The following is a 26,508-nucleotide window of genomic DNA, read 5'->3' as shown; positions in this document are numbered from 1 at the left end:
GTATCAAACCAGAGCCTGTTCCCCGAGACTGTGAGACATGTACATTGAATGCTGACTTGAAGAGGTGTATCAATGTCTTTGGTACTAAGTGCCTTCAGAGAATCATGGTGTATTGTTGGAATGACTTCATATCAAATCAGAGTCTGTAAGACTCAGCTTATGCCAGTTACCAGCAAAACTTGTGTATGTCATCTCTGGCTATATGGGCATGTAGCATGTTTCCCTGATGTTGATCACACCCCACAGAGCTGTCTTCACAAGAGTCAACTACCCATGGAGGAGACACAGGTGCTAACAGAATTCATGGCTGGGACAAGTCTATCGAAAGAGTCGAGAGCTTTTTGGAATGGGAAGGGTGGCAACATGGAAGTTTGCTTGGAGAAACCATAGGGGAAGGTAATGGCATAAGTGAATCGACGGCCCCACCCCTGCATATGCTCCCAAATGAAGATGAAATATTGAGATCAAGATGTACAGATTACATCATTACAATGAAGGGAGTAACTGAGACAGCCATAACACCTTCAGCATAGGTGTTCTTGCATTAGCCAGGAAAAATCTATACTGTATAAGGCATTGTCATAGCTAATGGGGGTGTATCTAGGTGTGGTGTACACACAACATGTATGTTAACACATAACTTTTTTTTTTAATTGAGTGGGATCAGTGGTAAACACTTGTATGAAATAGTCCCATGTAACGGACATTAGAAAGGGTCTGTCACTGTCTTCAAAGTCCACCAATACCCTCGCCTCTACTTGGAGGCACAGCTCCAAGATATTGTCAATTTCTGGACCAAGGTAAAGATCTTTGGACAATGAGTGTTTCAAATCATGGACTAGAATAGACAACCACTGGCCCCTGGATTTGGGAACTGCATGAGAAAATCTGGGAAAGAAGGGGGTGATTTTTACCAGCAGGCACTGAGCTGACATCTATTTGTTGTTTCTTTACCTTTAGGGTACAGTGAAGGCAGTGCTGGAAGTCCTGAGCCCCATCATCTCTCCCCCTCCTCCACATCACCACCTGGCCGAAGACAGGACTCCCCAACATCCCTTGACGGGGTAGAGTCGGTCTTGGGGTCTTCACCGGCCTCCCAAGGGAGTACTCCTAACCTGGATGCCTTTTCTATTCATAACAAGGTCACCTTCCCATTTCACTCGGGAAAGGTCTTGTACCCTCCCCCGGACCAAGTGCCTTTCTCCCTACCCACTACCAGAAAAATCTCCCCTACAGTAGATAGGCACGCCCCCGACGCTGCCCACTCCCTTTTCGACTCCTTGGGAGACTCCCTTCATTACCAACAGGGGCACCACAACAAGCGATTTCCAGATACGACTCTGTCCAGTCATGAAAAGAATAGCGAGTCCTCATTGGACTCAAAGTATTCTCTCCTTCACCTCGACTCCATCTCAGAGATTGAAAGGAGAAGCAAGGATCGGAAAGAGGAGACCGTGAAGGAGTGGGAGTACAAAGAGGAGTACATTGATGAGAGAAGTGCTGAAGACCAGCTGGTAAGCAAAAATTTTGGTAAATTCTGTTGCATGTTTGTGTATAAGGTTATTTTTGTCCTTCATCAATATAGATTTTGATTGTCATTGACCTGCCTGTATAACTAAAACACTTTTTATCTTATAAGATGCATGCTCCAAGTTCAGTCCTAGATGGATGCATATAGTATTTAAAGACTCACAAAATGTTTACTTCTTTTATACTCCATGCTAATCATGAATTATAATGATTGGAACATCGGTGTTATAGACCACTGTGACAAAGAAATCAGTTCTGGTCAATTTCTTCTGTAAGACCTACTATTGTACGGCATAAAAGATACAGCTTTGGTAAAATAGGTCAAATAAATCCCTATATATTGTATGTTAAATTGTGATCCCATACCTTACCAAAATTATCTTAATATATTTTAGTATGAAACACACTTTATTTTTTAGTGAATCATGGAAATTACAATAAATTATGAATAACGCAGATAACCATCATCATTCTGCAGTCTCGGTAGCACCTAGCAGTATCAGTGTTATAAGAAACTAGTTGTCACACCTAAAAATTCCCAGCACATGTTTTATTACTAATTTCAATTGCTTAAAAACGAAATTGTATATATTATATTGATAACATGAGGCAATTATTGATCAGTCATTCATCATACATATCCAACCCTTCAAAGTTAGTTCCATTTATCATTAGCATGGTATTGTTAAAGAATGGGGTCTCATAATAAACATGCTTAAATTTGAATGTTAGGAAGAGAGCAATTAGGTAACTATTTTGTCTGATATGATACACAAATTCTTCATCAACTTCGTTGACATTTGGTTTGTATATAAATTTTTCATGTTACAGGAACCTGAAGATTTACGATCCTCTAGCACCTCTCAACGAGACTCTAGCTCTTTTCAGAAGTTAACAAGTCCTTGTCACCAGGCCTCCAGTCCCAACCGCCAGGGCTTGAGTCCTGATCACCAGGCCTTGAGTCCCAATCGCCAGGCCTTGAGTCCCAATCCCCAGTCTTCAAGCCCCTATTACCTATCTTCAAGCCCTTGTCGCCAGTCTTTGAGTCCCAGTCGACATTCTCCAAGTCCCTATCCCCGGACTTCGAGCCCCTATCACCAGTCTTCAGGTCCCTATCGTCAATCTTCAAGCCCCTATCGCCAGTCTTTGAGAAGTCCCCACCAGCGGGCTCCTAGTCCCCACCGGCGGGCTCTCAGTCCCCACCAACGGGCTCATAGTCCCCACCAGCAGGCTCTCAGTTCCTACCAACGGGCCCTCAGTCCCCACCATCAACCGCTCAGTCCCGACCGACAGGCTCCCAGTCCCCATCAGCAGAGCTCCAGTTTCCTGCTCCAGAAGAACATTTTCTCCTTTGACAGTGGACCAAGTGACAGCAATACAGGTGTTGGGTGTGACAGCAGTGGTAGTGGTGATGGTGAAGGTGAAGGTGACAACGGAGGAAATATGAGCACTGGTCTGGCACTACAGCAAGCCCTTGCTGCACGAGCCATGGCACTCAACAATCTGGTGACTGTGCCTATGCCCAACCCTCTTGTTCCTACCCTCCTGCCAATGCAGTCAGCCACAGATTCCCCTGAAGGTAAGAGTACCACAACACAATGTTGAATATAGTATTTTAAGACAAATAGGTGCAAGTAGTCTCCAGTTTACAAGAATATCAGCCAATCTGTTGTGCCAGTTCTTTCTTGCAGGAGGCCTGTGGCCCCAGGAAACCAGCTACAACCACTGGCTTAACCCATAGATCACTCCGTTGAGAAATTTTGTGTTGCTATATAAGAAAATGAGTGTAGGACAGTGTAATGTGCTGCTTGGATCTAGGGCAATTGGTTGCCAGGCTGATCCAGTGTTGGTACTGCTGTAGTGGGCAGTGATGACCTCATGTAATTATTATTTTTCTTGAGTTATTTCACATCTGGGACAATTTTTGGGAGAGTTTCATTAAATGTAAAATTTGTCAGTCTATTAAAGAGCATTTTTGTGATCAATGTGTGTATGCTTTTGTATAGAAGTGTTGTGGGATAGGGGTAGGCTGTTGTAGATATTTGCATAAAATTATGCTGGAGTTCTTATCTTGTATGGTGGGCAGTGTTTGCATGGTGGGATACAAGTGATGGAAGGATTTAAAGGCTCTTGCTTTGAAGTGTCTCTCATGTTCATGTGCTGTTCTATGAGGGAGACTTTAGTTTGTTATTTATCTTTTCTTGATTGTTGATACCATGCTGTTATGGGTAATTAAGTGTGGTTGTTTCAACATGTTGATTAGTGTTACTGCTGTCCAAATCCTGTGCCTGCAATTATTCTATGTTAATTTTCTGATTGTTTTGATTTTAACCAGTCTAGCCATTTCATTATACCTACTCCTAAGGTGTATTTCTCCCTCTTTCATCCTAACATAAAGTCCTCTTTTTATTCTGATCTTGTTTTTCAACCTATCCATCATCCATTTGGGTTTGTTAGTTTCAAATCTAAAAAGGGCAGTGGATGGGAGTGGAATGTGTGGGAGTGAGTGCATGACTTTGACTTGGCTACCTCCCTTATAAGGGGGAAGAAGCCCTAAGTGTGTATTTATCTAGTTGTATTTTATGGGAAGAGAGCTATGCTTGTAGTGACCCACTTCTGTATCTTTCAGCATCCAGTTTGGTCTTAGATTCTTGTATAGTTTTTGCACTCACTGTTTTCTCATTCAGTTTGTTCCAGATATTTATCACTCTATGTGGTAAGCTATTCGTCTTCAGATCTCTTCTGTAACTATCCTTTTTAAATTTATTTTCATGTCCTCTTGTTTTTCTCCTGTCCCACTTTAGTAGATCATCTCTATCAAGGACTTTCATCCCTTTTATAATTCTCTAGATGGTTAGTAGATCTCCTCTTTCTCTTCTTTGTTCCAGGGTTGGTTGTTCAAGTTTGTCCAATCTTTGTTCGTATGTCAATTTGGAGAGTGTTGGTGCCATCTTTGTCGTTGCTCTTTGAATTCTTTCTAATTTCTTTATGTTCTTTTTAGTACTAGGTGTCCATAGTGTCACAGCGTACTCCAATCTTGGTCTCATCAATGTAATTAATATTTTCTCTACCATTTCTTCATCCATGTATTCAAAGGCCACTTTCATTGATATTAATAAATTGAAAGTTTCTCTATTTTGTTGATATGTTTGGTGCCATGTCATTGGTGATAGCTACTCCTAGGTCCCTTTCCAAGTTGACTTTTTTAACTTCTTTTGTTCCAATTTTATATTGTCCCAATATTCTATTTTTGCTTTTTCCAAATTCCATTATACTACATTTCTTGATGTTGAAATTCACTTCACACTTCTGACTCCATTTCCAGACTTTGTCCAGGTCTTTTTGTAGTGATTTACAATCTTCCTCTGTACTTACTCTCTTTAGTAGTTTCGCATCATCTGCAAAGAAGTTCATATAACATTCCACACCTTCATCCATGTCATTTATATATATATATGGCAAACATTATTGGAGCCAATACAGAACCTTGTGGGACTCTACTTATCATTTCTTCCCAGTTCGAGTTTTTGTCTCTGAGTACCATCCTCATTTTTCTCCTGTTCAAGAAATCTTTCATCCATTCCAATAACTTTCCTTGTACTCCTCCTATTGTTTCAATTTTTCTTAGTAGCTTTTTATGTGGTACTTTGTCAAATGGTATACCTCGAAAATGAGGCCTTTCTAACAGAAATTTCATAAACTAAAGAATCGTAGAATCGTCCACAGTGATATAAAACCCCATTTCTATTTAGAAAATTTTAATATTTTACCATCATAATTGTAGGAGGGTGCATAACTCAAAAACACAAAATTGTTAACAAAAATATTATAGAAGAAATGTGTCTTAGAATTGTCCTTTTTTTTTTTTTTTTTTTTTTTTTTTTTTTTTTTTTTTTTTTTTTTTTTTTTTTTTTTTTTTTTTTTTTTTTTTTTTTTTTTTTTTTTTTTTTTTTTAAATGTAATTCTGGATATTTTCTGACCATTGTGGTAACTAAGTGGATCATGAAATACAACTGGAAACAAAACAAATATTAATGTGGTGATTGATTAGTGATGATAATGTTTCATAGACCAGTTTGTTATATAAGTTCAGTATGAAGCCAGTGATGGGAGCTGGACAAGTATCATACATGTAGGGAGTGAATGTTCTGTTCGTGTTACCAGGAAGCTTGGCTATCAGTCTGTGTTTAGCACTCGTTTCACTAGCATCTTAGGGTTGCTTGTGATCGTACATTTTCCAAACTTGGGCAAAGTTTAATAACCTTTGCAAGAATGTCCCTGAAGAAAAAACCTCAAGAAGACAGGGATAAGAAGACAAATCACCAGAGAAGTGAAATGTGAAATCATTGAGAAGCAAGAATGAGGTGTGAGCATGGCTTACCTAGCACGCACATACTATTGGACTACATGAACATTTTGTACTATCCTCAAGAACAAGGACAAGATTAAGGAAATAGATGCTTCAAAGGGAGTGACAAGAATATCTATGCAACGGCAAGTATTCTTGACGATATTGAAAGGTTGCTTCTCAAGTAGATCAATGAGAAGCAAATGCAAGGTGACACTATTAACAAAAGCATCATTTGTGAGGTGAAAGCAGTTTTTGCTGATGTCATTAAGAAAATACCTGGAGCGGCAACAGACAAAGAAACTACTCAAGGCAAGCCATAGATCATTCGAAAAGTTTAAAAGAACTGGCATCCACAGTGTTGTGAAGCATGGCGAAGCAGCAAGCACTGACACAAAGGCAGCAGAAAACTTCATCAGTGACTTTAGGAAGATTGTGGATTCTGAGGGTTACCTGCGGCACCAGGTTTTTAATTAGGATGTGGCGGGTCTTTTCTGGAAGATGATGCCGAAGTGAACCTATATAACAGCGGAGGAGAATGTATTGCCTGGCCACAAGCCAATGAAAGACTGTCTCACACTGCTGTTTTGTACCAATGTAAGAGGCAATTTGAAAGTGAAACCACTGCTCGTTTACCATTCAGAAAATCCACAAGCCTTCAAGAAGTATAAAGTCCAGAAGAGCAGGCTAAGTGTGATGTGGAGGTCCAACAGCAAGGCTTGGGTGACATGTGACCTTTTTACTGATTGGATCAATGAGGTGTTTGGTCCTTCTGTGAAAAAATATTTGCTTGAGATGAGTCTGCCTTTTTATATCTTGCTTGTTTTGGACAATGCTCCTGCCCATCCTCCAGGTCTAGAAGATGACCTTGATGAATTTCAATTCATTAAGATACAGTTCCTGCCTCCCAACACCACTCATTTACTCCAGCCTATGTATATAGATAATTATTGTTGTAAAAGCAATCCCAGTTGTCAACAAAGGTCCATTCATTGGCCTTACAGTGGTTTGCCAGCCTGCAATTCATTACAATGGCCCTGGAATGCCACATGCCACCAACTTTACTTCTTGGATGGGTAACACATACAATAAGAACCCCACCCTTTTCCTTAAATTTCTCTAACAATCCCCAGAACTGTGCAAATAATTTCTGTCTAATTTTCCTACATCGGCCCCCCCTTGTGCCCAGACAGACAATGGGCTTGACCCCTTCACCAACCATGCACATCTCAATCTTATCCCTGCCCCATGGAAATACACATGAATCCTATGCTTCCTATCTTTATCACAAAAGACCTTGTCTAAATATCTCACCTGGCTACCCACCTACAACCAGAATTTTACTTGTAGGCAGGGATTTAGTGACTGCCCTCCTCTCTTTTACCCCTTGCTGGTTGTCCATCACCTCTTGCTGAAGTCCTGCAAGAGCTTGGAAGGAGTTCTTGCTCTCAAGCAAGTGAGGGTCTTCTACCCCTACCCCATGCTTTGCCAGTCACCTTCTTCCACATACCATCATATGATATTAAAATGTTTGTCGCCCATGCTTTGGGCCTAAGAATGAAGAACTCTTCTCCTCTCCAAGGCTCACAACAGCCTCCTTTAAGGCAACAATTGTACTTCATAGAGATTGTATCATTTCAGGTTTGTAACACTAATGCTCTCCATCTTTGTTCTAAACTTAGAGCAACTCACATTCCTTGATGACCTGAGCCCAACTGGAGACAACGTGTTATAAAATGTTCTGAGTGTTTGTCTAGTATCCTCTCCAGGTGTGTGCTGGTGGCATAATCGAAAGTGTGCTGGTCTCTCATTCACTTAGTTGTGGGACATATATACTCAGATCATATAACAAATATTGCTTAGTAGTATTTCATCGGTGATATTGATAACCAGCATTTCTATATTTGGGGACTATATTGTACCAAAAAGGTGGAGTCATAGAGTAAAATTATTATTATGAGTGGTTTAATTGCCAATCCTAACACTCTTTAACATATTGCCAAAGTATACATCTTAAAATCAACTCAGATGAGAAATCTGTTTCAAGACAGATGAACATCTATGTTTGGGTTACCACCCCACACCAAATTGGCCTGGCAACAGACACCAATTGCCCAAAATGTAACTACCAGAGGTGAATGGAGAATGGTTGTATGTGTATGATGTGATGCATGAGGTGGAATGGGTGTGGGGATAGGGGGTGAGGTAGTATGTGTGAGAAAAATTTGACGCAGCCCGAAAGGATTTCTCCCCGTCTTCTCCTTTTCTGCATGAGGGGACGGAGAGGAGGGGTCACTGATTTAATGAAGCGGCCTTGCTGTGGATGTGATGTGTCTTGTGACACTGCCTCTTACCCAGGTCAGTGGACAAGATGCAGGGATGACCCGTCATCCAGGAGGTGGCAAGATAAGAGGGAGGGTAGAGGGGTGGAGGGGAGTGGAGTGTATTTAGGGATGGAATGGGTGGGAATGGTTTTTATGCCTTTTCCTTTTTGGCTACCTCCCTTGTAAGGGGAAAAAAGCCTTTGGTATATGTATGTATGTATATATGTAACTACCATACAAAAGACACAGAACACCTGTCCTTTACTTATTCACTCCAGACAGCAATTGAATGCAAAGGAATGAATTGGATCAGTAGGTGGATTGCTTGATAATAAGGGTGATATTTCAGTCTGGCTGATATTACTTTTTGTACTGTGGTCTGTTTCAGTGGGAAAGGAGTTGATAATGTAGTTCCATTTCCATTTCATTAGTAATATTTATCTTGCTATTTTGAGTTCTTTAGAAATTTGTATATGCATTCACAAAAGAAAAGTCCTCACTTCTGATAAACATAAATACTAACAACTAAAAGTCACTTTTACCAGTTTGATGGTGTTGGTCCTTCCTCCTGCAGCACCAACACCTTCTAGTATGTACTTGACTCCCTCAGCCTCATCACTGCTTGTTCGTGCCCTTGCCTCCTCTGCACCACGACGACCCAGGGGTGAGAAGAAGCCTATACCAGACAGCTTGAAGGATGAAAAGTACTTTGAGCGAAGGAAAAGGAACAATCTGGCTGCCAAGAAGTCAAGAGATGCCCGTAAACAACGGGAGGATCAGGTGGGTGAATGCTAAGGATTTAATGAGAGAATAATGATATCTGTCAAACTAATATATAGCCTACACAAACAAAAACACTGTTATGGAAATTGGAGATTATTGGAGTATTTGGAAGTAGGCTACTTGACTAGATAAGAATCTAATATGAAAATAGTAGTATTTAGTATTTTGTCATAAATAGCCAGCACTTCTGTCCTTAGGGACAATATCACAACATAGAGAGATGGCAAATGAAAGATTCAAGGAGGGCATCGGAATGTAGTGATATTACAAGTTAAATCTGTCAATATATCAAATGGCTTTACCCCCCTTATAAAGTAAGTTGTCGGCTTAGAAAGTTCAGAGAGGAATATCAGTTTGATGGTGTTGAGAGACCTCAATGCATAGGGGGTTGGTCAATAGATGCAGTAGTAGGGAATTTTTGAGTGACAGGTAAAAATTAATAGCAGAAAGTGTATGTGTGTGATGTGTTTAGAAGGGAGGTGATGATAGCAAACACAGTGTTTAAGAAGAGTCAAGCATTTGTATACGTGAAAGAGGGTTGTTGATGAAAAGGTGGACAATGTAATGGTATCCAAAGAAAGGATAGGAAGAGTGTTAGTTGGGGGAATGTCCTTTTTTATGGAAGGGAAGTTGAGAATGGAGGATAAATGGAGAAAGAGGAAAAGGGCAGAAAGTAGAGAGGTAGTTCATGTAAACAACTGGAATGAGAAGGAAAATAAGCTGAGAGAAGTGTGGGAGGTGGTGAATGATAGAGTAGAGGTGGAAGTAGAAAAGGAATGGGTCTGTTTCAAGCAGGGTCTATGAGAGGAGAGTCCAGCCAGTACTTTGTTCTGGGGGCCCAAGAGCTAATATAGACCCCACAGTAATCATGCAACATCCATACCCCCTCAAGAACAAGCACTTTCTACTACCCCCAGCCTGACATACACTTACATTCACATACATAAACATCACTATACTTATCACACCACACTTACCTCATTTTATTAGTATCATTAATTATTGTAAGGCAGTTTTATAAACTGGACATCAAATCCTCAATTTTGAGAAAAAAATCTTTGCCTGCCTTGGGGCCCCAAAGGGGTCTTGCACCACCTTGCACAATTTTTCTTGGAGGCTCTGAGTTCAAGGAGGAAATGACAAGATCTGCAAATATGGTCATGGAATGAGGAGGATGGGAAGGTATAGAATAGAAGGAAGGATAGTGAGTGGTGGGATGATAAGATGAAGATGGTGGCAGAAGATGAGAAGCAAGCACATGTGGATTGGTTACAAAGGAGGACTTGGGAAGCATATGGGAGTGTACTAGCATGGCTACCAGTAAGGTGTAGTAAAGACAACGGTCAAATCCAGAATACTTTATTGGCAAAATCACAAACTATTTATACAAATCTACCAACTTGAGCTGTGCATGACTGAGCCAGTCACATGTGAGGTGTAAGTTGGCCAGCTGCTGTCACTTACCTACCTGCCTCCATTATGTTGATGTGCTTCCTGACCTGACCTCATGCTGTCACCAGCACGCTCGTGTACTCTTTATCACAATTAGATTATTTTGACCTCATGTAGATGACGGAAACCTCACAATACCCCCCTCCTCAAAAAGGGTGTCAACTTGGCTGAACTAACAGGTGACCTGTCTTTGAGATATGAACTGGGGTGGGGGGTCATCGACTTGGAGGCTTGAGGTGATCCATTATTACCCAGTTGTCTGTACCCTCAGTTTTGAGGAGGAAGGCCTTTTCCTTTCATTGAACCACTTCAAAGGGACCTGAATAGGGAGGAGTGAGTGGCAGTGATCTGGCATCATTTCTGAGGAAAATGTACTTTGATGAGCATAGATCCTTGAGGACACATCGGCGGTTTGCTGGCTTGTAGGTCTGTCAGCAAGGGGTGAATTTTCCAACAATGCATCTGAGCCAATTGAGGCCTTCATTAGGTGTGTTGGAGTAAAACTAGCCTTGGATGACAAGAGGGTCGCTGTAAACCATTTCGGAGTGTGAGACATCGAGACCTTCCTTTGGTGAAGTTCACAGGCTGAGTAGGACCCATGGAAGTTGGTACAACAGGACATTAGGGCAGCTTTCAGTGTTCTGTGCAGCTGTTCCACCATACTGTCGGCTTTGATGTTGTAAGTGGTCAAGTGGTGGTGTGGTGGATAGTGGTACCCAGCAGCTAGCCGAGGGAAGTCCACAGTTATAAAGTGAATGCTGTGCCATGGTCTGATGTGATGTAGTCAGGTAAGCCAAATTTGGTGATCCATCCAGATACAAGTGTGGCAGCATAAAAAGATACATAAGCATATGCCATAGTTATAGCTTCTGGCCAACATGTTCAACAGTCACCATGAACAGGTAGTGGTGTCTCTCAAAGATGGTTAGGGGGCCCACGATGTCCACATGAGTGTGGGCGAAATGATGCTGTGACGGGTGGAACATCCTGGTGCTTATCTTGGTATGTCAATGTGTCTTGGATTTCTGGCAGGTGATGCATACGCGAGCCAACTTTTTTTGCATCCTTTGTGATGCCGTGCCACACAAAAGTTTTCTTGAGAAGGCAGGCTACAGCATGTCGTGAAGAGTGTGATAAATCTTGGATGAAGTTAATAATATATCATCACATGGTGGAGGGTATCCAAGGGTGGGAGTGTCTGGTGCTGATGTTGCAGATGATAGTGGTGCCATTGGGGCAGAGTGTGGCATCTTCCCTCTGGAGTGCAGTAATAGAGGTCCTACAGGCTTGGTGTAGTTGAAGCCCATGTGCACTGAGCATAGCTATGACAACTAATAAAAAGGTGTCAGCTAGGTTGTGCTTGCCAGGGAGGTGGTGCAGGATGCAGTTGAATTCTGCAATGGCAGTTGACAACACTGCAGCTGGGACCATGTATCAAATTGACGTGTAAAGGTGTGAACTATGAAAGGCATGCCTTTGAGGATATGGCTGAAGTTATGGACAGCCTGGTGGACTGCGAGCAGTTTTCATTCAAATGTTGAATAATTCTTCTCCGCCCTCAACAGTTTCCTGCTGAAGAAGCTAATGGGTTGGGGGCATCCTTGTATGAGTTGCTCCAGGACGACCCTGATAGCATGGTTGGAAGCATCATTGGTGAGGATGAACAGCTTGCCTGGTGAAGGAAAATTGAAGAGAGCTGTGGTGGCAAGGGTGTCTGGCTTTTTTTAATGCCTCCTCTTGAAAGGGGTCCTACAGAAGATCCTTAGGTTTGCAGATGACTACTGCATAAAGTGGAGCCATGGTGGCAGCTATCCCAGGGAGGAAGTGATGGTAATAATCTATTATCCCCACAAATTGTCGCAGGGCTTTCACTGTGGTGGAGGTAGGGAAGTGCTTGATGGCTGACTTGTTCAGAGAGGGGCAAGACAACAACTGCCAATAGGTGGTGCCCCAGAAAGTCCACTTCCTTCTTGGAGAAGGAACACTTGTTATAGTGGACCACCAGGCTGTTGCGCTGCAACTGCATTAACACAGTGGTGATGTGTTGCAAGTGTTTCTCTTTGGAAGCAGAGATCAGGATGTTGATGTATCAGCTGCAGAACCACAAATTGCCCAAGATGCCATCCATCACCCTTTGAAACATGGCCCAGGAATATCTGAGGCCAAAATAGTTGTAGTTGAAAGTGAATGTTCCAAAGGGTGTGGTCATGGCAGTCTTGGGGATGTCATTGGGGTGCATTGGTACCTAGTAGTATACCTTCAATAGATTGAGCTTGGTAAAATATTTGCTTCATCCAGGAATGAAGTGATGTTGGTGATGTTAGGAAGAGGATAGTGGTCAGGCTTTATTTACCTAGTTGTAATATACGGGAGGGGATCTATGCTCGTGGTGACCCGTCTTTGTATCTCTCCGCATCAAGTTTTATCTTAAAATCTTGTATAGTGTTTGCACATACTGTTTTATTGTCTAATTTGTTCCCTGTATTTATCGCTCTCAGGTGCGGATCCAGGGGGGGGGGGTTTGAGGGGGCTGAAGCCCCCCCCAAATTTGTTCTTCCATAAATCATTGTAAGGATGTCATTTAATCGATTTTAGTACTTTCTAATGTTTTGCCAGGTCCGGGGGTTAAATATCCTTGTTTGCAGGGCGATTGGTGCAAGAGAAAGTGGTATCATCAGTTTCTGGAGTCTTCGCCATCATGATGGACGAGACGACCGACGTTTCAGGGAAAGAACAGGCCACCATTTGCGTCCATCACTTCAGCGGAGGTCAGCTAAGTGAGGACTTCCTTGGCTTTGTTCACGCCAAGGATCTGACTGGGGAAGGCCTGGCACGCCTCCTGCTTAGCACAGTAAAGAGTGTCGGCCTCGACATGGGCAACTGCCGTGGCCTCTGTTTTGATGGTGCCAGTGCCATGATGGGAAAGTTTCACGGGTGTGCAGCTGTGGTAGTGCGAGAATACCCGCTCACAAAGATGATTCATTGTTTCAGTCATCGTCTCAACCTCGTCTTGACCAAGGCTTTGACACCAAGGAGGTAAAGCTCGCTCTCCAGACTCCCAGCGAGGTGTATAACTACATCTATTCCTCAAACATGCGCTCGATGAGGTTTACTGAGCTCGTAAAAGACCACACGTCCACGAAGCGGAAGAAGCTGGTCAGCCTCTGCGCTACTAGATGGGTTGAGCGACACGACTCAGTCATTGTGTTTATGGAATTCCTGCCAGTTATTGCCGTCTTTCTGGAGAACGAGAGCAACTCGGACGCGACGGCGGGACTACTACTAATAGCAATCCGAGAGCCGCGCTTTCTGATTGGTCTCGCCGTCGCTGAGTCTGTGCTAGCTCACACTGTGGAGCCGAGCCGAGCCCTGCAGTCCCCTATGGTCGATCTAGTCTCAGGGTACCCTACGATTGGTGATGTGGTGACGCATCTAAACAAGACCCGGGAAGGTGTACTGACCAGCTTCCAGGACATCTTCAAGAAGGCAGAGGGGCTCCTCCAGGAGATCGGTTCATCACATGACACCATTCCTGTACCTCGAGTTTGCAAGCGCCAAACGCAGCGAGCAAATTTACCCTTCCAGACAGCTGAGGAGTATTACCGAAGATTATATATGTCCCATTCCTCGACCATGTATTGACTGAGCTGCAGACCCGGTTCGGGAATGATACTATTCCTGTTGGCTTCAAGATCAAGAATCTGCTCAGCAGCGCTGACAGAGATGTTGCTGCTGTACTGGAAGCGGCAAAGGTTTATGAGGCTGACATCGAGACCTTGAGCCTCGTGAAGGCGGAAGCAGAGCACTGGTATTCAACAACAATGAAGTTCGAATCCATTGGAGATGCCCTGGCCCACGCCCAGACCCGAATGTATCCGAACCTGGCCAAGCTCCTCCGAGTTTTGATCACGCTCCCAGTCTCAAACGCAGAGGCCGAGCGTTCATTTTCAACCCTGAAGCGACTGAAGACCTACCTAAGGAATACTATGGGTCAAGATCGCCTCAACGGCCTGGCGCTACTCGGCGTTCACAATGAAATCAATATTGAAATAGACAGTGTAATCAATGTATTTGCCAAAAAAAAACAGGAGGTTGATGTTCGTGTGAGATCCCATGAACAATGCTGTGTGTTATTAATGTAATTTAGATACTTTTATTAACAGGTTCAGAAGTTCATGCACGTTTTTGTTTGTATTTCTGTTTTTTAAAGCTACTTTTATTTTTTATTACTTCCATGAGTCCATGTGCACTAACACTACACACGGATCCTGCAATAATTTCTCTCTATGCGAGAGTATAAGCATGCCAGTGCCTTATCACTGACTAGCACAAGTGTGTACATACATACATACATATACCAAGGCTTTTTCCCCCTTCCAAGGGAGGTAGCCAAAAAGGGAAAGGCATAAAAACACTCCCACCCATTTCATCCCTAAATACCCTCCACACCCCTCCCACCCTTCCTCTCATCTGAGCACCTCCTGGATGACGGGTCATCCCTGCACCCTGCCCACCGCCCTGGGTCAGAAGCAGTGTCGCAAGACACAGCACATCCACAGCAAGGCCGCTTCATTTAATCGGCGACCCCCCCTCTCCGTCCCCCTTTGCATATAAGGCGAGGACGGGGAGAAATCCCTTCGGGCTGCGTCAAAATTTACTCACACATACTACCCCCCCCCCCCCGCCCATTCCTCCTCATGCAGTCACAACATCATCCATATACAACCATTCTCCACTCACCTCTGTCTTCCGTCCTCTCCCTTCCTTCCTCAACAGACATTCCCCTCTTCCCCAAAGCCCCCTTCACCCCATCCATCCACCTCATCCTAGGACGTCCCCTCATGTTCACTCCCTCCACATCTGCCTTCCATACCTCTTTTACTAGTCTTTCCTCACTCATTCTTTCCATGTGTCCAAACCATCCTAATATTCTTTCATCAACCCTATCTCCCAAATCCTTTTTTACCTCTGTTCTCCTCCTCACCTCCTCATTTCTCACTCTATCCAGCCTAGTACCCCCACCATACTTCTCAGACACCTCATCTCAAACACATTCAAACTCCTTCTCTCTTCTTCTCTTATGTTCCACGTTTCTGCCCCATACAGTGCTGTTGGCACAATCACTCCTTCATACAGTCTCCTCTTTGCATCCATTCCCAAATGTCTATTCCTCATTACACTCTTTAAACCACCAAGGCATTTACTCGCTTCTCTCAATCTACATTCTACCTCCACCTTCACTCCACCTTTTCCTGCTACACTTGCACCCAAGTATCTAAAACTATCCACTTCCTCCAGTCGCTCTCCCTTAATGTTCACTTCCAGTCTACTGCCACTTTCACCCCTTGTACATCTCATCACCTTACTTTTACCCACATTTATCTTTAGCTTTCTTCTATCACATACTCTCCCAAACTCTGCCACCAGCTTCCTCAATCCCTCCTCTGACCCTGCCACAAGCGCAGTGTCGTCCGCAAACAACAGCTGGCTCACCTCCCACTTTTCTCCATTTTCTTTAACCATCTCCAATCCCTGACTCACTACCCTAGCATTCACCTCTCGCACCACTCCATCCATGTATAAGTTGAACAGCCAGGGCGACATAACGCATCCTTGACGAAGTCCCACCTTTACTTCAAACCACTCACTCTCTCCATTTCTAATCCTAACACATGCTCTACTACTCTCATAAAAACTCTTGACAGCTCCCAAAAGCTTTCCTCCTATCCCATAAATCTGCATAACCTCCCACAGTGCCTTTCTGTCTACCCTATCATAAGCTTTTTCCAGATCCATAAAAGCCCAAAAAACATCCTTCCCCTTTCCTATAGCTTTCTCACATATCTGTCTTACCACAAAGATCTGATCTACACAACCTCTACCCGTCCTAAATCCACACTGTTCCTCACCAATTACTCCTGTTCCTCTCCTAATCCTCTCAATTAAGATCCTCCCATAAGCCTTCCCTACTACACTCAACAGGCTAATCCCTCTGAAATTACTACATTCACACTTGTCCCCTTTTCCCTTGTAAAGAGGAACTATACAGGCACTACTCCAGTCCTCCGGTACTCTACCCTCTCTCCAGCAAACATTAAATAACCTCACCAACCAGTCCACCATCACTGAACCTCCCTTTTTCAGACATTCTGCATGACATCCATCCAGACCAGGTGCCTTACCTGCTTTCATCATCTTTACAACTGCCTTCACCTCATCCTTCCTTATTTCTCCTCCATTCTCCTCACTCATCACTCTCATTTTCTTCGCATTTCCCACTGCAGCTATCTTTCCTTCCCTATCTTCCTTCACATTCAGCAACTCCCTAAAATATTCTGCCCATCTTCCCCTCACTGCCATCTCTTCCATTATCATCTCTCCATCTGTACCTTTTACCTTTTCTTCCCTACTTGATTCGCCTCCTCTTCCTCTCTTAATTTCTTTCCAAAACATCTTTCTATTACTTTCAAAATTTTCTGTCATACTCCTACCCCATTTCACATCTGCTCTCCTCTTTGCGTCCTTTACCTTTTGCTTTACTTCTCTTTTCTTTTCTTTGTACGTCTCATATGACTCCCCTGTCCTCTTTTGTAACCAATCTGTGAAAGCTCGCTTCTTCTCTTCTACAACCTTCTTTGTTTCCTCATCCCACCATTCACTACCCTTTCTTCTATTTCCCCCTGTCCTTCTTGTTCCACACACCATCCTTGCACACTTTAAGACTCCCTCCTTGAACCATCCCCATTCCTCCTCCACACCCATCTCTGCTCTATCCTTTACTCCCTCCCACTCCTCCTTCAGCTTCTTTTCATACTCCTTCTCCTTTTCCTTTTCATTCAAGGAGTTCACTCTAAGAACCTCCCTACCTTTTGTCCCTTTCCTCCTTCTCCATCTATCCTCCACTCTCAGCTTACCTTCCACCAAAAAATGATCTGATATTCCCCCACCCTCTCCCCTTAGCACATGTACATCCGTAACTCTTCCTATCATAATCCTATTTACCACTACATAATCCATTAGCGCTCTATCTACCACCCTTCCCTCCACCACCCTCTCCCATGTGTACTTATGCTTGACTTTCTTCCGAAACACTGTATTTGCTATCATCAACTCTCTTTCTAGACACATTTCCACCATCAACTCTCCACTACGATTCTTTCCTGGAACTCCACACTTCCCAACCACTCCATCGATTGGACCATTTCCCACCCTAGCATTAAGGTCTCCCAGTACTATTACATTGACATTTCTTCCTAAACCCTCTATGCACTCATTTAAATCTATCCAAAAGGCCTCCCTTTCTTCCATGCTCTTCTCACTGCCAGGCCCATTTGCACTTACAAAGACCCACATCTCCTTTCCCAGTTTCACCTTCATCCACATTATCCTTGAGGAAACCTCCTTCCACTCCACTACCTGTTTACCTATCTCCTCACTTACTAGAATAGCCACCCCTTCCCTCCCTCGCCCTCTCTTCACTCCTGATAACCTCCCACTTACACTCCCAAACTTACACTCACCCTTCCCTTTCAACTTAGTTTCACTCAAAGCCAACACATCCATCTTTCTTCTCACAAACATACTACCTATCTCTTCCCTTTTACTCTCATCTGTACCACATCCACGCACATTAAAAGACCCAAACCTTAGGGTGCTGGCCCGAGGCCCTCCAGCACCCCTTATGCCTTTCCTTTTCGTTTTAGGAATCTGCCCCTTGGGGCTACAGGGAGAAGGATGCCTAGTCCCTCTCCCCGTCCCTTTCTTCTCGCCTCTTACGATCCAAGTGGGAAACTTGGTGGCAGTATTCTTTTCCCCCACCACAAGTGTGTAACAATATAAAACGAATATACATTCTATTATATATGTCTAAAATACAGAAAAATCTGAAAAACATTATTATACCTCAGACTTGTGATACATCAGACTACTCAGAGGAAGGAATTCAGGTTAGCCCCCCCCAAATTTTTATCCTGGATCCGCCACTGATCGCTCTGTGTGGGAAACTGTTCCTTTTCAAGTTTTTTCTATAACTATTTTTTTTTTTTTTCAGTTTTTTTCCGTGTCCTCTCGTTTTACTGTTGTCCCACACTAACAGGTCGTTCCTGTCTAAAACTTCCATTTCTTTCATTATTCTGTAGATAGTCAGCAAATCTCCTCTTTCTCTTATTTGTTCCAGAGTTGGTAGGTTCAATTTGGATAGTCTTTGCTCATATGTAAGTTCAGCAAGAGTCAGTGCTAGTTTGGTTGTCGCTCTTTGTAATCTTTCTAGTTTCTTAATATTCTTTTTGGTACTGGGTGTCCAAAGTGATGCTGCATACTCAAGTTTTGGTCTTATTAGTGTAGTTAGTATTTTCTTTATCATTTCTTCATCCATATAAGCAATGGAACCGAGCCGAGATTCTACACGAAGGTATGGATAAGAAGATCAGAAAATCTATAAAAAAAAATCTATAGAAGCTGCGTACATCACCACTCGTCCGAATATCAACAATAAGGCTGGGAGCTTCACCTGGGCCAAATCTTCAGCGAAGATAGCGCTTCGTGATTGGCTGTCTCAGCGGGCCAATCAGGACGCAGCGCTATACGCTCGTACACCCCCTTGAGCCATAAGGCGGGTTTATAATCTCTGTATGTTTCTAGTATGCTCATTCCTTTGAGAAAGTCGTTAGACGAAACGTCAGGAATAAAGCTTCACCTCCAGTCCATGTTTCCTTTACCGTGTCTATACAACTTGTTCACATGGATTTTCAAATGCCACTTTGATTGACCTCAATAAGTTGTAGGTTTCTCCGAATATTTTATTTATATGCTTTCTGGTTTCATGTCCTTTCCAATCATCACTCCAAGATCTTTTTCAGAGTTTGCTTTCTTTATTTTTTCTTCCCCAATTCTGTAATCTTTTGATATTCTGTTTTTACTCTTTCCAAATTCCATTATACTGCATTTCTTTATATTAAATTTTACTTCCCACTTTTGAGTCCAATTCCATATTGTGTCCAGATCTTGTTGCAATGAGTTGCAGTCCTCTTCCGTTTTTACCTTCTTAAGTAATTTTGCATCATCCGCAAAGAAATTCGTATAGCACTCCACGCCTTCATTCATGTCATTAATGTATACGGCGAACATGATCGGGGCCAGTACTGATCCTTGCAGGACACCGCTTTTTACTTCTTCCCAGTTGGAGAATTTTTCTCTAATTACAACTCTCATTTTCCTCCCAATCAGGAAGTCTTTCATCCATTCCAATAATTTTCCTCTGATGCCACCTTTTGACTCTATCTTATTTATTAGTTTCCTATGAGGTACCTTATCGAATGTCTTTTGCGGGTCCAGAAAAGCACAGTCCACCCATCCATCTCTTGTATTATGTCTACTAATCTTGAGTAAAAGCAGATCATATTTGTTGTACATGATCTCCCTTGTCTGAATCCAAATTGATTTGGGTTCAGTATAGATTTTTCTTCCAGGTATTTAACCCATCTTTTTTTGACAACTCTTTCACAAATTTTTACTATTGTGCTTGTTAGTGAGACTGGTCTGTAGTTAGATGGATCTTCCTTATCACCTCCCTTATAAATTGGTACAATGTTTGCCTTTTTCCAGTCCAATGGTACTTTTCCTTCTTTAAGTGAGAATTTAATTATATTATATATTTTGTCAGTTAATTCTTCCATACATTCTTTCAGTATCCAGTTTGCAATTCCGTCTGGGCCATGTGATTTTCTGACATCAAGGGTTTTAATTTGGTCACTGATTTCTTTTTGTATTACGATTATTTCTTTCATTGCTGGGGATAATTCTCTCTATCTACACTGTTAGGCGAGTTTTCTATTGTGAATACTGATCTGAAGTGGTTCATAATTTCAGCCATTTCCAGTTCTTCTGTATATTCCTTTTTATCTTGGCGCAGTTTTTCTATTTCTTGTTTGTTTTTCAGTTTTCCATTTACATATTTGTAAAATAGTTTGGGTTCTTCCTTACATTTGTCTATTATCCTTTTTTCATAATTTCTCTTTTCATCTCTGTGTATTTTTACATATTCGTTTCTTAGTTTGATGTATGTTTGCCATTTGCTTTGTTTCTTATCTCTTTTCCATTTTTTCCAAGCTTTGTCTCTTTTGTCCTTAGCTTCACTACATCTTTTGTTGTACCAGCTCTTTATGTATGCCTTTTCCATTTTTTGTTGTGGTACATATTTGTTCACTCCTTCATTATAAATTACTTTTAGTACTGTATGTTCCATTTTTCTTCTATCCCTGTATCTTCGTTTTGGAATTTTTCCCAGTTTGCATTGCGAAAGAATATTTTAAGTTTCTCAAAGTTTGTTTTGTTATACATAGGTCTTCCTATTCTATGTTTATCATTTTTGCTTTGGTCCATTTGTTCTTTCAATTCCATTTCTATTAGTACGTGGTCACTTTTTCCTATCGGAGTTTTACAATCAATTTTTTCAATAATAATGATCATGTTGAAGTGCTTGTAGTCTCCACAGGGCCTGAGTAAGCTGTCCTTCTTGGTGAAGATATGAAAGGGGGAGGCCCAAGGGTCTGCTGCTTTCTGGCAAATGCCTATGCACTCAAGCTCAGTGAATGTCAGTTTTGCCAATGCAAATTTGTCTGGTGATAAACAGCAGAACTTGGAGAACACAACTATTTTGTTTCTCCAAACAAAATAGTTGGAAAAACCTACAACTTAATAAGATCAATGAAAGTGGCCTTTGACTTCATGGACGAGGAAATGGTGAAGAAAATACTAGTTACACTGATAAGACCAAAATTAGAATATGCAGCGTTGCTATGGACACCCAGCAAAAAAAAAGAAAAAAAAGAAAAAAAAAACATAAAGAAACTAGAAAGAATTCAATGAGCACTAACAAAGATGGCACCGACACTTAGCATGTTGACATACAAACAAAGATTGGACAAACTAAACTTATTAACTCTAGAGCAAAGAAGAGAAAGAGGCAACTTGATAACCATCAATAGAATTATGAAAGGGATGGAAATCCTTGACAGAGATGATCTACTTAAATGGGACAGAAGAAATACAAGGGGACACAAGAAGAAACTTAAGAAGGACAGTTACAGATGAGATCTGAAAAAGAATAGCTTTCCACACAGAGTGATAGATACATGCATACATACATATACCAAGACTTTTCCCCCTTACAAGGGAGGTAGCCAAAAAGATACATGGAATAAATTGAAAGAGAAAACAGTGAGTGCTAAAACTATACATGACTTTAACCTCTTCACTCCGGGGCACATCGCATGTCTGGCAGCATTAGCTGTCCGACGTGCGATGTTGCATCATAATACAGACGCTCCTCTACTTACGTTCATTCGTTTTACTTTTTTCGATTTTACGTTTGAACTGACTGTAAAAAAAAAATTGTAAAAAAAAAATTTTTGAGTGAATTTTTTAATTTAGCGTGCTCTCCGTAGTTCAAACAATACTTGCGCATGATGCTGCGTCCATTGTTTACATTGCACAAACGACAAACTGAACATGCCTTGCCTCATCCTCATCCTCCTCCTCCCCCTCCTCCTCCACCATCTCAATTTATGTTGCTTGAATTTAATTTATTTGAAATTGATGTTATTATTTTACAATGTTATGTGTATAATTAATGATTTAGGGGTGTTTTATAAGATACGGTAATAGAATTTACGGATGTATAGTACAGTAACAACTTACGTTCATTTTCAACTTACGTTCGGCCGTTCGGAACATAACTAAAACGTAAGTTGAGGAGCGTCTGTAATCGCATTATAAAAAATAAAGTCAGTGCTCAATCGTTCGTTCTCTTTCACCCGTGTATTTTGATAACCATAGAAAATATGATGAAGCCAGTTTAGAGAGAATGAAAGTTACGTAGGTACGACTACAATAAATATAATCAAGATGGCGACGTTGGCATCATCGAGTACCCACTTGCTCCTCAGGCCGCCTACGTAGGCGTCACCGTATGGAAATGGTTAAGAAGGAACTGGATGCAGAAAGATACAACTGCGGGTATCTATGAGCATAGCTCTTCTCCTGCAAAATACAACTAGGTAAATACATGGGGCCCTGAAGTCTGATACACTCCGTGCTTGGTGGGTGTCTGAGGATGTTGCAGAAGTTCTGGCTTACAGAACTCAGGGTAGGCCTCCCAAAGGTGTGTATTAATATGCCTACAAACAGGACATTCCCACCTCATACATGGTGACCACATGACAAGATATTACCCTCCTACCTGCCAATACAAAACTTCCCTCACAATTCTACACAATCTTCTAGAATATCTGATTTTCACATCTCACAACACGCAACCAATGTAATCTATCTCCTCAAGTGACAATGACAGTGCACCTAGGTCTCTTAATCCAACACTTGCCAGTCACCACTTGTGCAGATGTTTGGGCCCAGGACATAAACCCACTTCAGGAATTGGTGGTGTGTCGTGTCCTGGGCCAATTTCCAAAGTGGGTTTATGTCCTGGGCCCTAACATCCACACAGGTTGGTGAGTGCTGGATTAAGAGACTGAGGTCCAAATCCTGGATGACAAAACACCAGTGCAGGTATTTCTATCATCTCAACTTCCCACAAAGATAATGGGACTCTTAACCAATACATAAAATATGAAATAGTGTATGACAGTGGTGCATGATTATAGAAGTGTCTGTAAAACAGTCTATAACAACACTAGTTACACATTTGGATTTGAACAAATCATGCTTAGATCTTGCAGACCCCATGTATTGTACATTCATCTCTTCTCAGTTTCTTAGAACCACTGATGACTCATCTTTCTTGCACAGGTTACACTTCGTGCTGGCTACTTAGAGAAAGAGAATGCCATGTTAAGGGCTCAAGTTGCCACCCTACGAGAAGAAGCTGCTTCCCTCAGACACATACTTATGCAGAAGAAACAAGGACAGCAGAAAACCTATGAACATAAATTCACTTTTCCTTCAGTGTAGATTGCAAGGCAATATATTTATAAAGTCATTATATAAGATTATTTAAGGATGATTATTGAGATGAGGGTATCTAATTTAATTTGTCTTAGAAATTTATTTAGATGAACCCTTTAAGTACAAATATATCTTCAGCTAAATATATGAGAGGTTGACATCATTGTTTATGTAATGTTTTAGAGGTTGGAGACCCAGATTGTCTTACAATCTTTGCCACTCCAAGCCAGTCAGTCAACAGAATGCAGAATGTCTATAGGAAATTGCCATCAACCTTGTTTTGTGCACTAAGAGTACCAGAAAAGAAGTAAGTAAAAATCAAATAGGGATAAGTTGCAAAAAAACAAGGAGTACTTGAACCAGTTATAAATTCATGTAATTTTGACACAGCCATATGTATACAGTACTCAACCACAGTGTGTACCCTTGACAATTTTTCAATGCATACACAGGAATTTTTTTTTATTATTATATATTTATTATTATTATTATTATTATTATTATTATTATTATCAATATTATTATTATTATATATATTTTTTTATTACTTTCATACTTAGTAGGGTTTCCTTTCCATCTCTTCATTTCTTAGAGGTGACAAGTAGTGAAAGGGCAAGATTCCTGGGGATATATTTGCCCAAGATTCAGTAATGGCAGCTTGAAGCTTTATGGTGTTATTGATGTCCTTGGATTCATATTTGGACTATTTCCAGGCCAGTCATTCATAAAATTAATGTTGTTTCCTCCAAACCACTTTTCAAAAATTTGTATAAGCTGGTGCATCTTAATGGAAAATTGTGGCACCAGCACAATCCAAAGACTCCTGAAGGTTGCCTTGAAGAAGTTCCAAATTTGCTTTCTGATTCACTTTGACATTTTTTGGCAACCCACAAAGATTACCCAAGCCATTGCCTGAAAACAGCCCTATATTGTTCATTAATCTGGGTGCTTTATGGTGCCACATGGGTATTTTGAGTAAACCTCTTCAATATGAGTCAAATTCTCACAGGCAGCATCAGCTGCCTGATTTATGATGATTTGATGATGCATCGCAATTCTCATGTTATAAGATATAAATTTACAACTGTATTACTCAATTTATTTCACTCTGAATATTAGTAACCACAGGAAATATAATCAAGCCAGCTCACAGAATATGGGGGTCACTCAGCTACAACTACAAATTAATATAATCAAGATGCTGACACAGGCATCCTCATATACCCATTCGCATCTCATGATTTCTATGTAGGCGTCACCATATAGAAGGGGTTAAGGGGATCATTACCCAGAAACATATAAGCTTGTTTCTCCCAGTTACAGGTAATAGTAAAAGTAGCTTCATCACTCCAAAGATTTTTAAACAGTGAAGGTACTTGTTAGCAAAATCAATGCTCTTTTGCTTTTGTGCAACTGAAAAAAAAAAATCACAGGCAGTTTACCATTTACACAGAGCACTCCCCCAACACTCCAGGATTTTTTTTTTTTCACTTGACATGCTATAAGACAAGAATGGGACTTTAAAACTGTCTTTAGCACTGCAGAATACTTGCTTCCACCCCTTTTTTGGTCTACCAGGATGCCTTTAATGGCAACGAGTTTCAACATTATCATCCTCTATGAAACACTTACACCACATGAACACTGAATGATGGGATACATCAGTTAATTTTACTACTCCTTTGACATTTTTGCTAGCTTTTTTAAGCCCAATGATTATCAGTTCAATGGTCTCTGAATTCAAATGCTTCTTTTTGGCCATACTATAAAAGAAAAACCTAAACAAATGAGAATAAATGCAACAATGAGGGACTGAGAGGTCAACAAAGCATCTCTTATCTCAGCTACATTTGCTTATAATCCATACACACCTCAACACATTCTGGATGACTAATTCACTATATTTTGCATAACTGTATGATTGGCCCCAATTCTTATATGGGATAAAAGTGCATAAACAAGATGTATATATCTTTTGGGCATTCCAGGTGCCTCTAGTACTAAGATTTGGAATTATATTTTTGTTTAGGAATATATAATAATCACTAGTGTTCATTGTGTGGTGAATGCACAAACTATACATTAGATCTCATTAGGATTACTAATACTCTCATTAATTCAGTCATCCTCTCCATGGTAGATTTTGTATTTGCTTGAAAAAAATTGTTAGCTGGGCAAGGCTACAGTGATCATACTTATAAACATTACACAGAACATGTTTTCCACTACCAATTATGGATTGAGAGAAGCAAGTAAATGCCTTGGGAGAATAAAAAATGTAATGAGAAATAGGCATTTGGGAGTAGATGCTAAGAGGAGATTGTATGAAGGGGTAATTGTGCTGACAGCACTGAATGGGGCAGAAACATGGAACATAAGAAAGGAAAGGTTTAAATGTGTTCGAGATGAAATGTCTGAGAAATATGGTAGGGGTTACTAAGCTGGATAAAGTGAGAAATGAGGAGGTAAGGAAGAGAGCAGGGGTGGAAAAGGAGTTGGGAGATAGGGTTGATGAAAGAGTATTGGGATGGTTTAGATACATGGAAAGAATGAGTGAAGAAAGATTGGTAAAAGTGTAGAAGACAGAAGTGAATGGAGTGAACATGAGAGGGCGACTGAGGAAGAGATTAATAGGTAAAAGGGACCTTGAGAAAGAGGGAGATGTCTGTTAAGGCTGTTGAGGAAAGGAGAAGATAGGGGTGAGTGCAGAATGGCTTTGTATGGATGATACTGTGATGCATGGAAGGGAGTGGGTGGGAGATGGAGGGGGTTAAGGAGTGGTTACATGTGAATATTATTTTGATGCAGCCCAAAGTGATTTCTCCCCATCTTCTCTTTTCCTGCATGAGGGAATGGAGAAGGGGGGTCACCAATTAAATGAAGTGGCCTTGCTGTGGATATGCTGTGTCTTGCTGTACTGCTACTGACCCAGAACAATGGGCAACCCATCATCTAGGAGAACCCAAGAAATGAAGGAGGGAGGGGTGATGAATGGGAGTGGAGTATGAGGGGATGAGTGGCTTTATGCCTTTGACCTTGGCTACCTCCCGTGTAAGGAGGGAAAAGCCACTGGTAAATGTAATTATGGATTCTCTTGCTGGTAAGGGACAA

General features: G+C 41.5%; 1 protein-coding gene across 1 annotated transcript in view; it reads left to right on the top strand.

The window, feature by feature from the left end:
- LOC143028124 (uncharacterized) overlaps positions 1–26,122 on the top strand; it is a 61,318-nt gene extending 35,196 nt beyond the window's left edge. Inside the window, exons 3-6 of the mRNA XM_076189757.1 lie at positions 961–1,514; positions 2,362–3,109; positions 8,813–8,982; positions 23,242–26,122. Coding sequence (XP_076045872.1) covers positions 961–1,514; positions 2,362–3,109; positions 8,813–8,982; positions 23,242–23,403 — 1,634 coding nt within the window. The 3' untranslated portion in view covers positions 23,404–26,122. The remainder of the gene's footprint in view (positions 1–960; positions 1,515–2,361; positions 3,110–8,812; positions 8,983–23,241) is intronic.
- The last annotated feature ends 386 nt before the right edge of the window (positions 26,123–26,508 follow it).

Source organism: Oratosquilla oratoria, chromosome 1 (assembly GCF_046742065.1).
Source record: "Oratosquilla oratoria isolate Oo_2021 chromosome 1, ASM4674206v1, whole genome shotgun sequence".
NCBI classification, from domain to species: domain Eukaryota; kingdom Metazoa; phylum Arthropoda; class Malacostraca; order Stomatopoda; family Squillidae; genus Oratosquilla; species Oratosquilla oratoria.
This window is presented reverse-complemented; position numbering and strand designations above follow the sequence as displayed.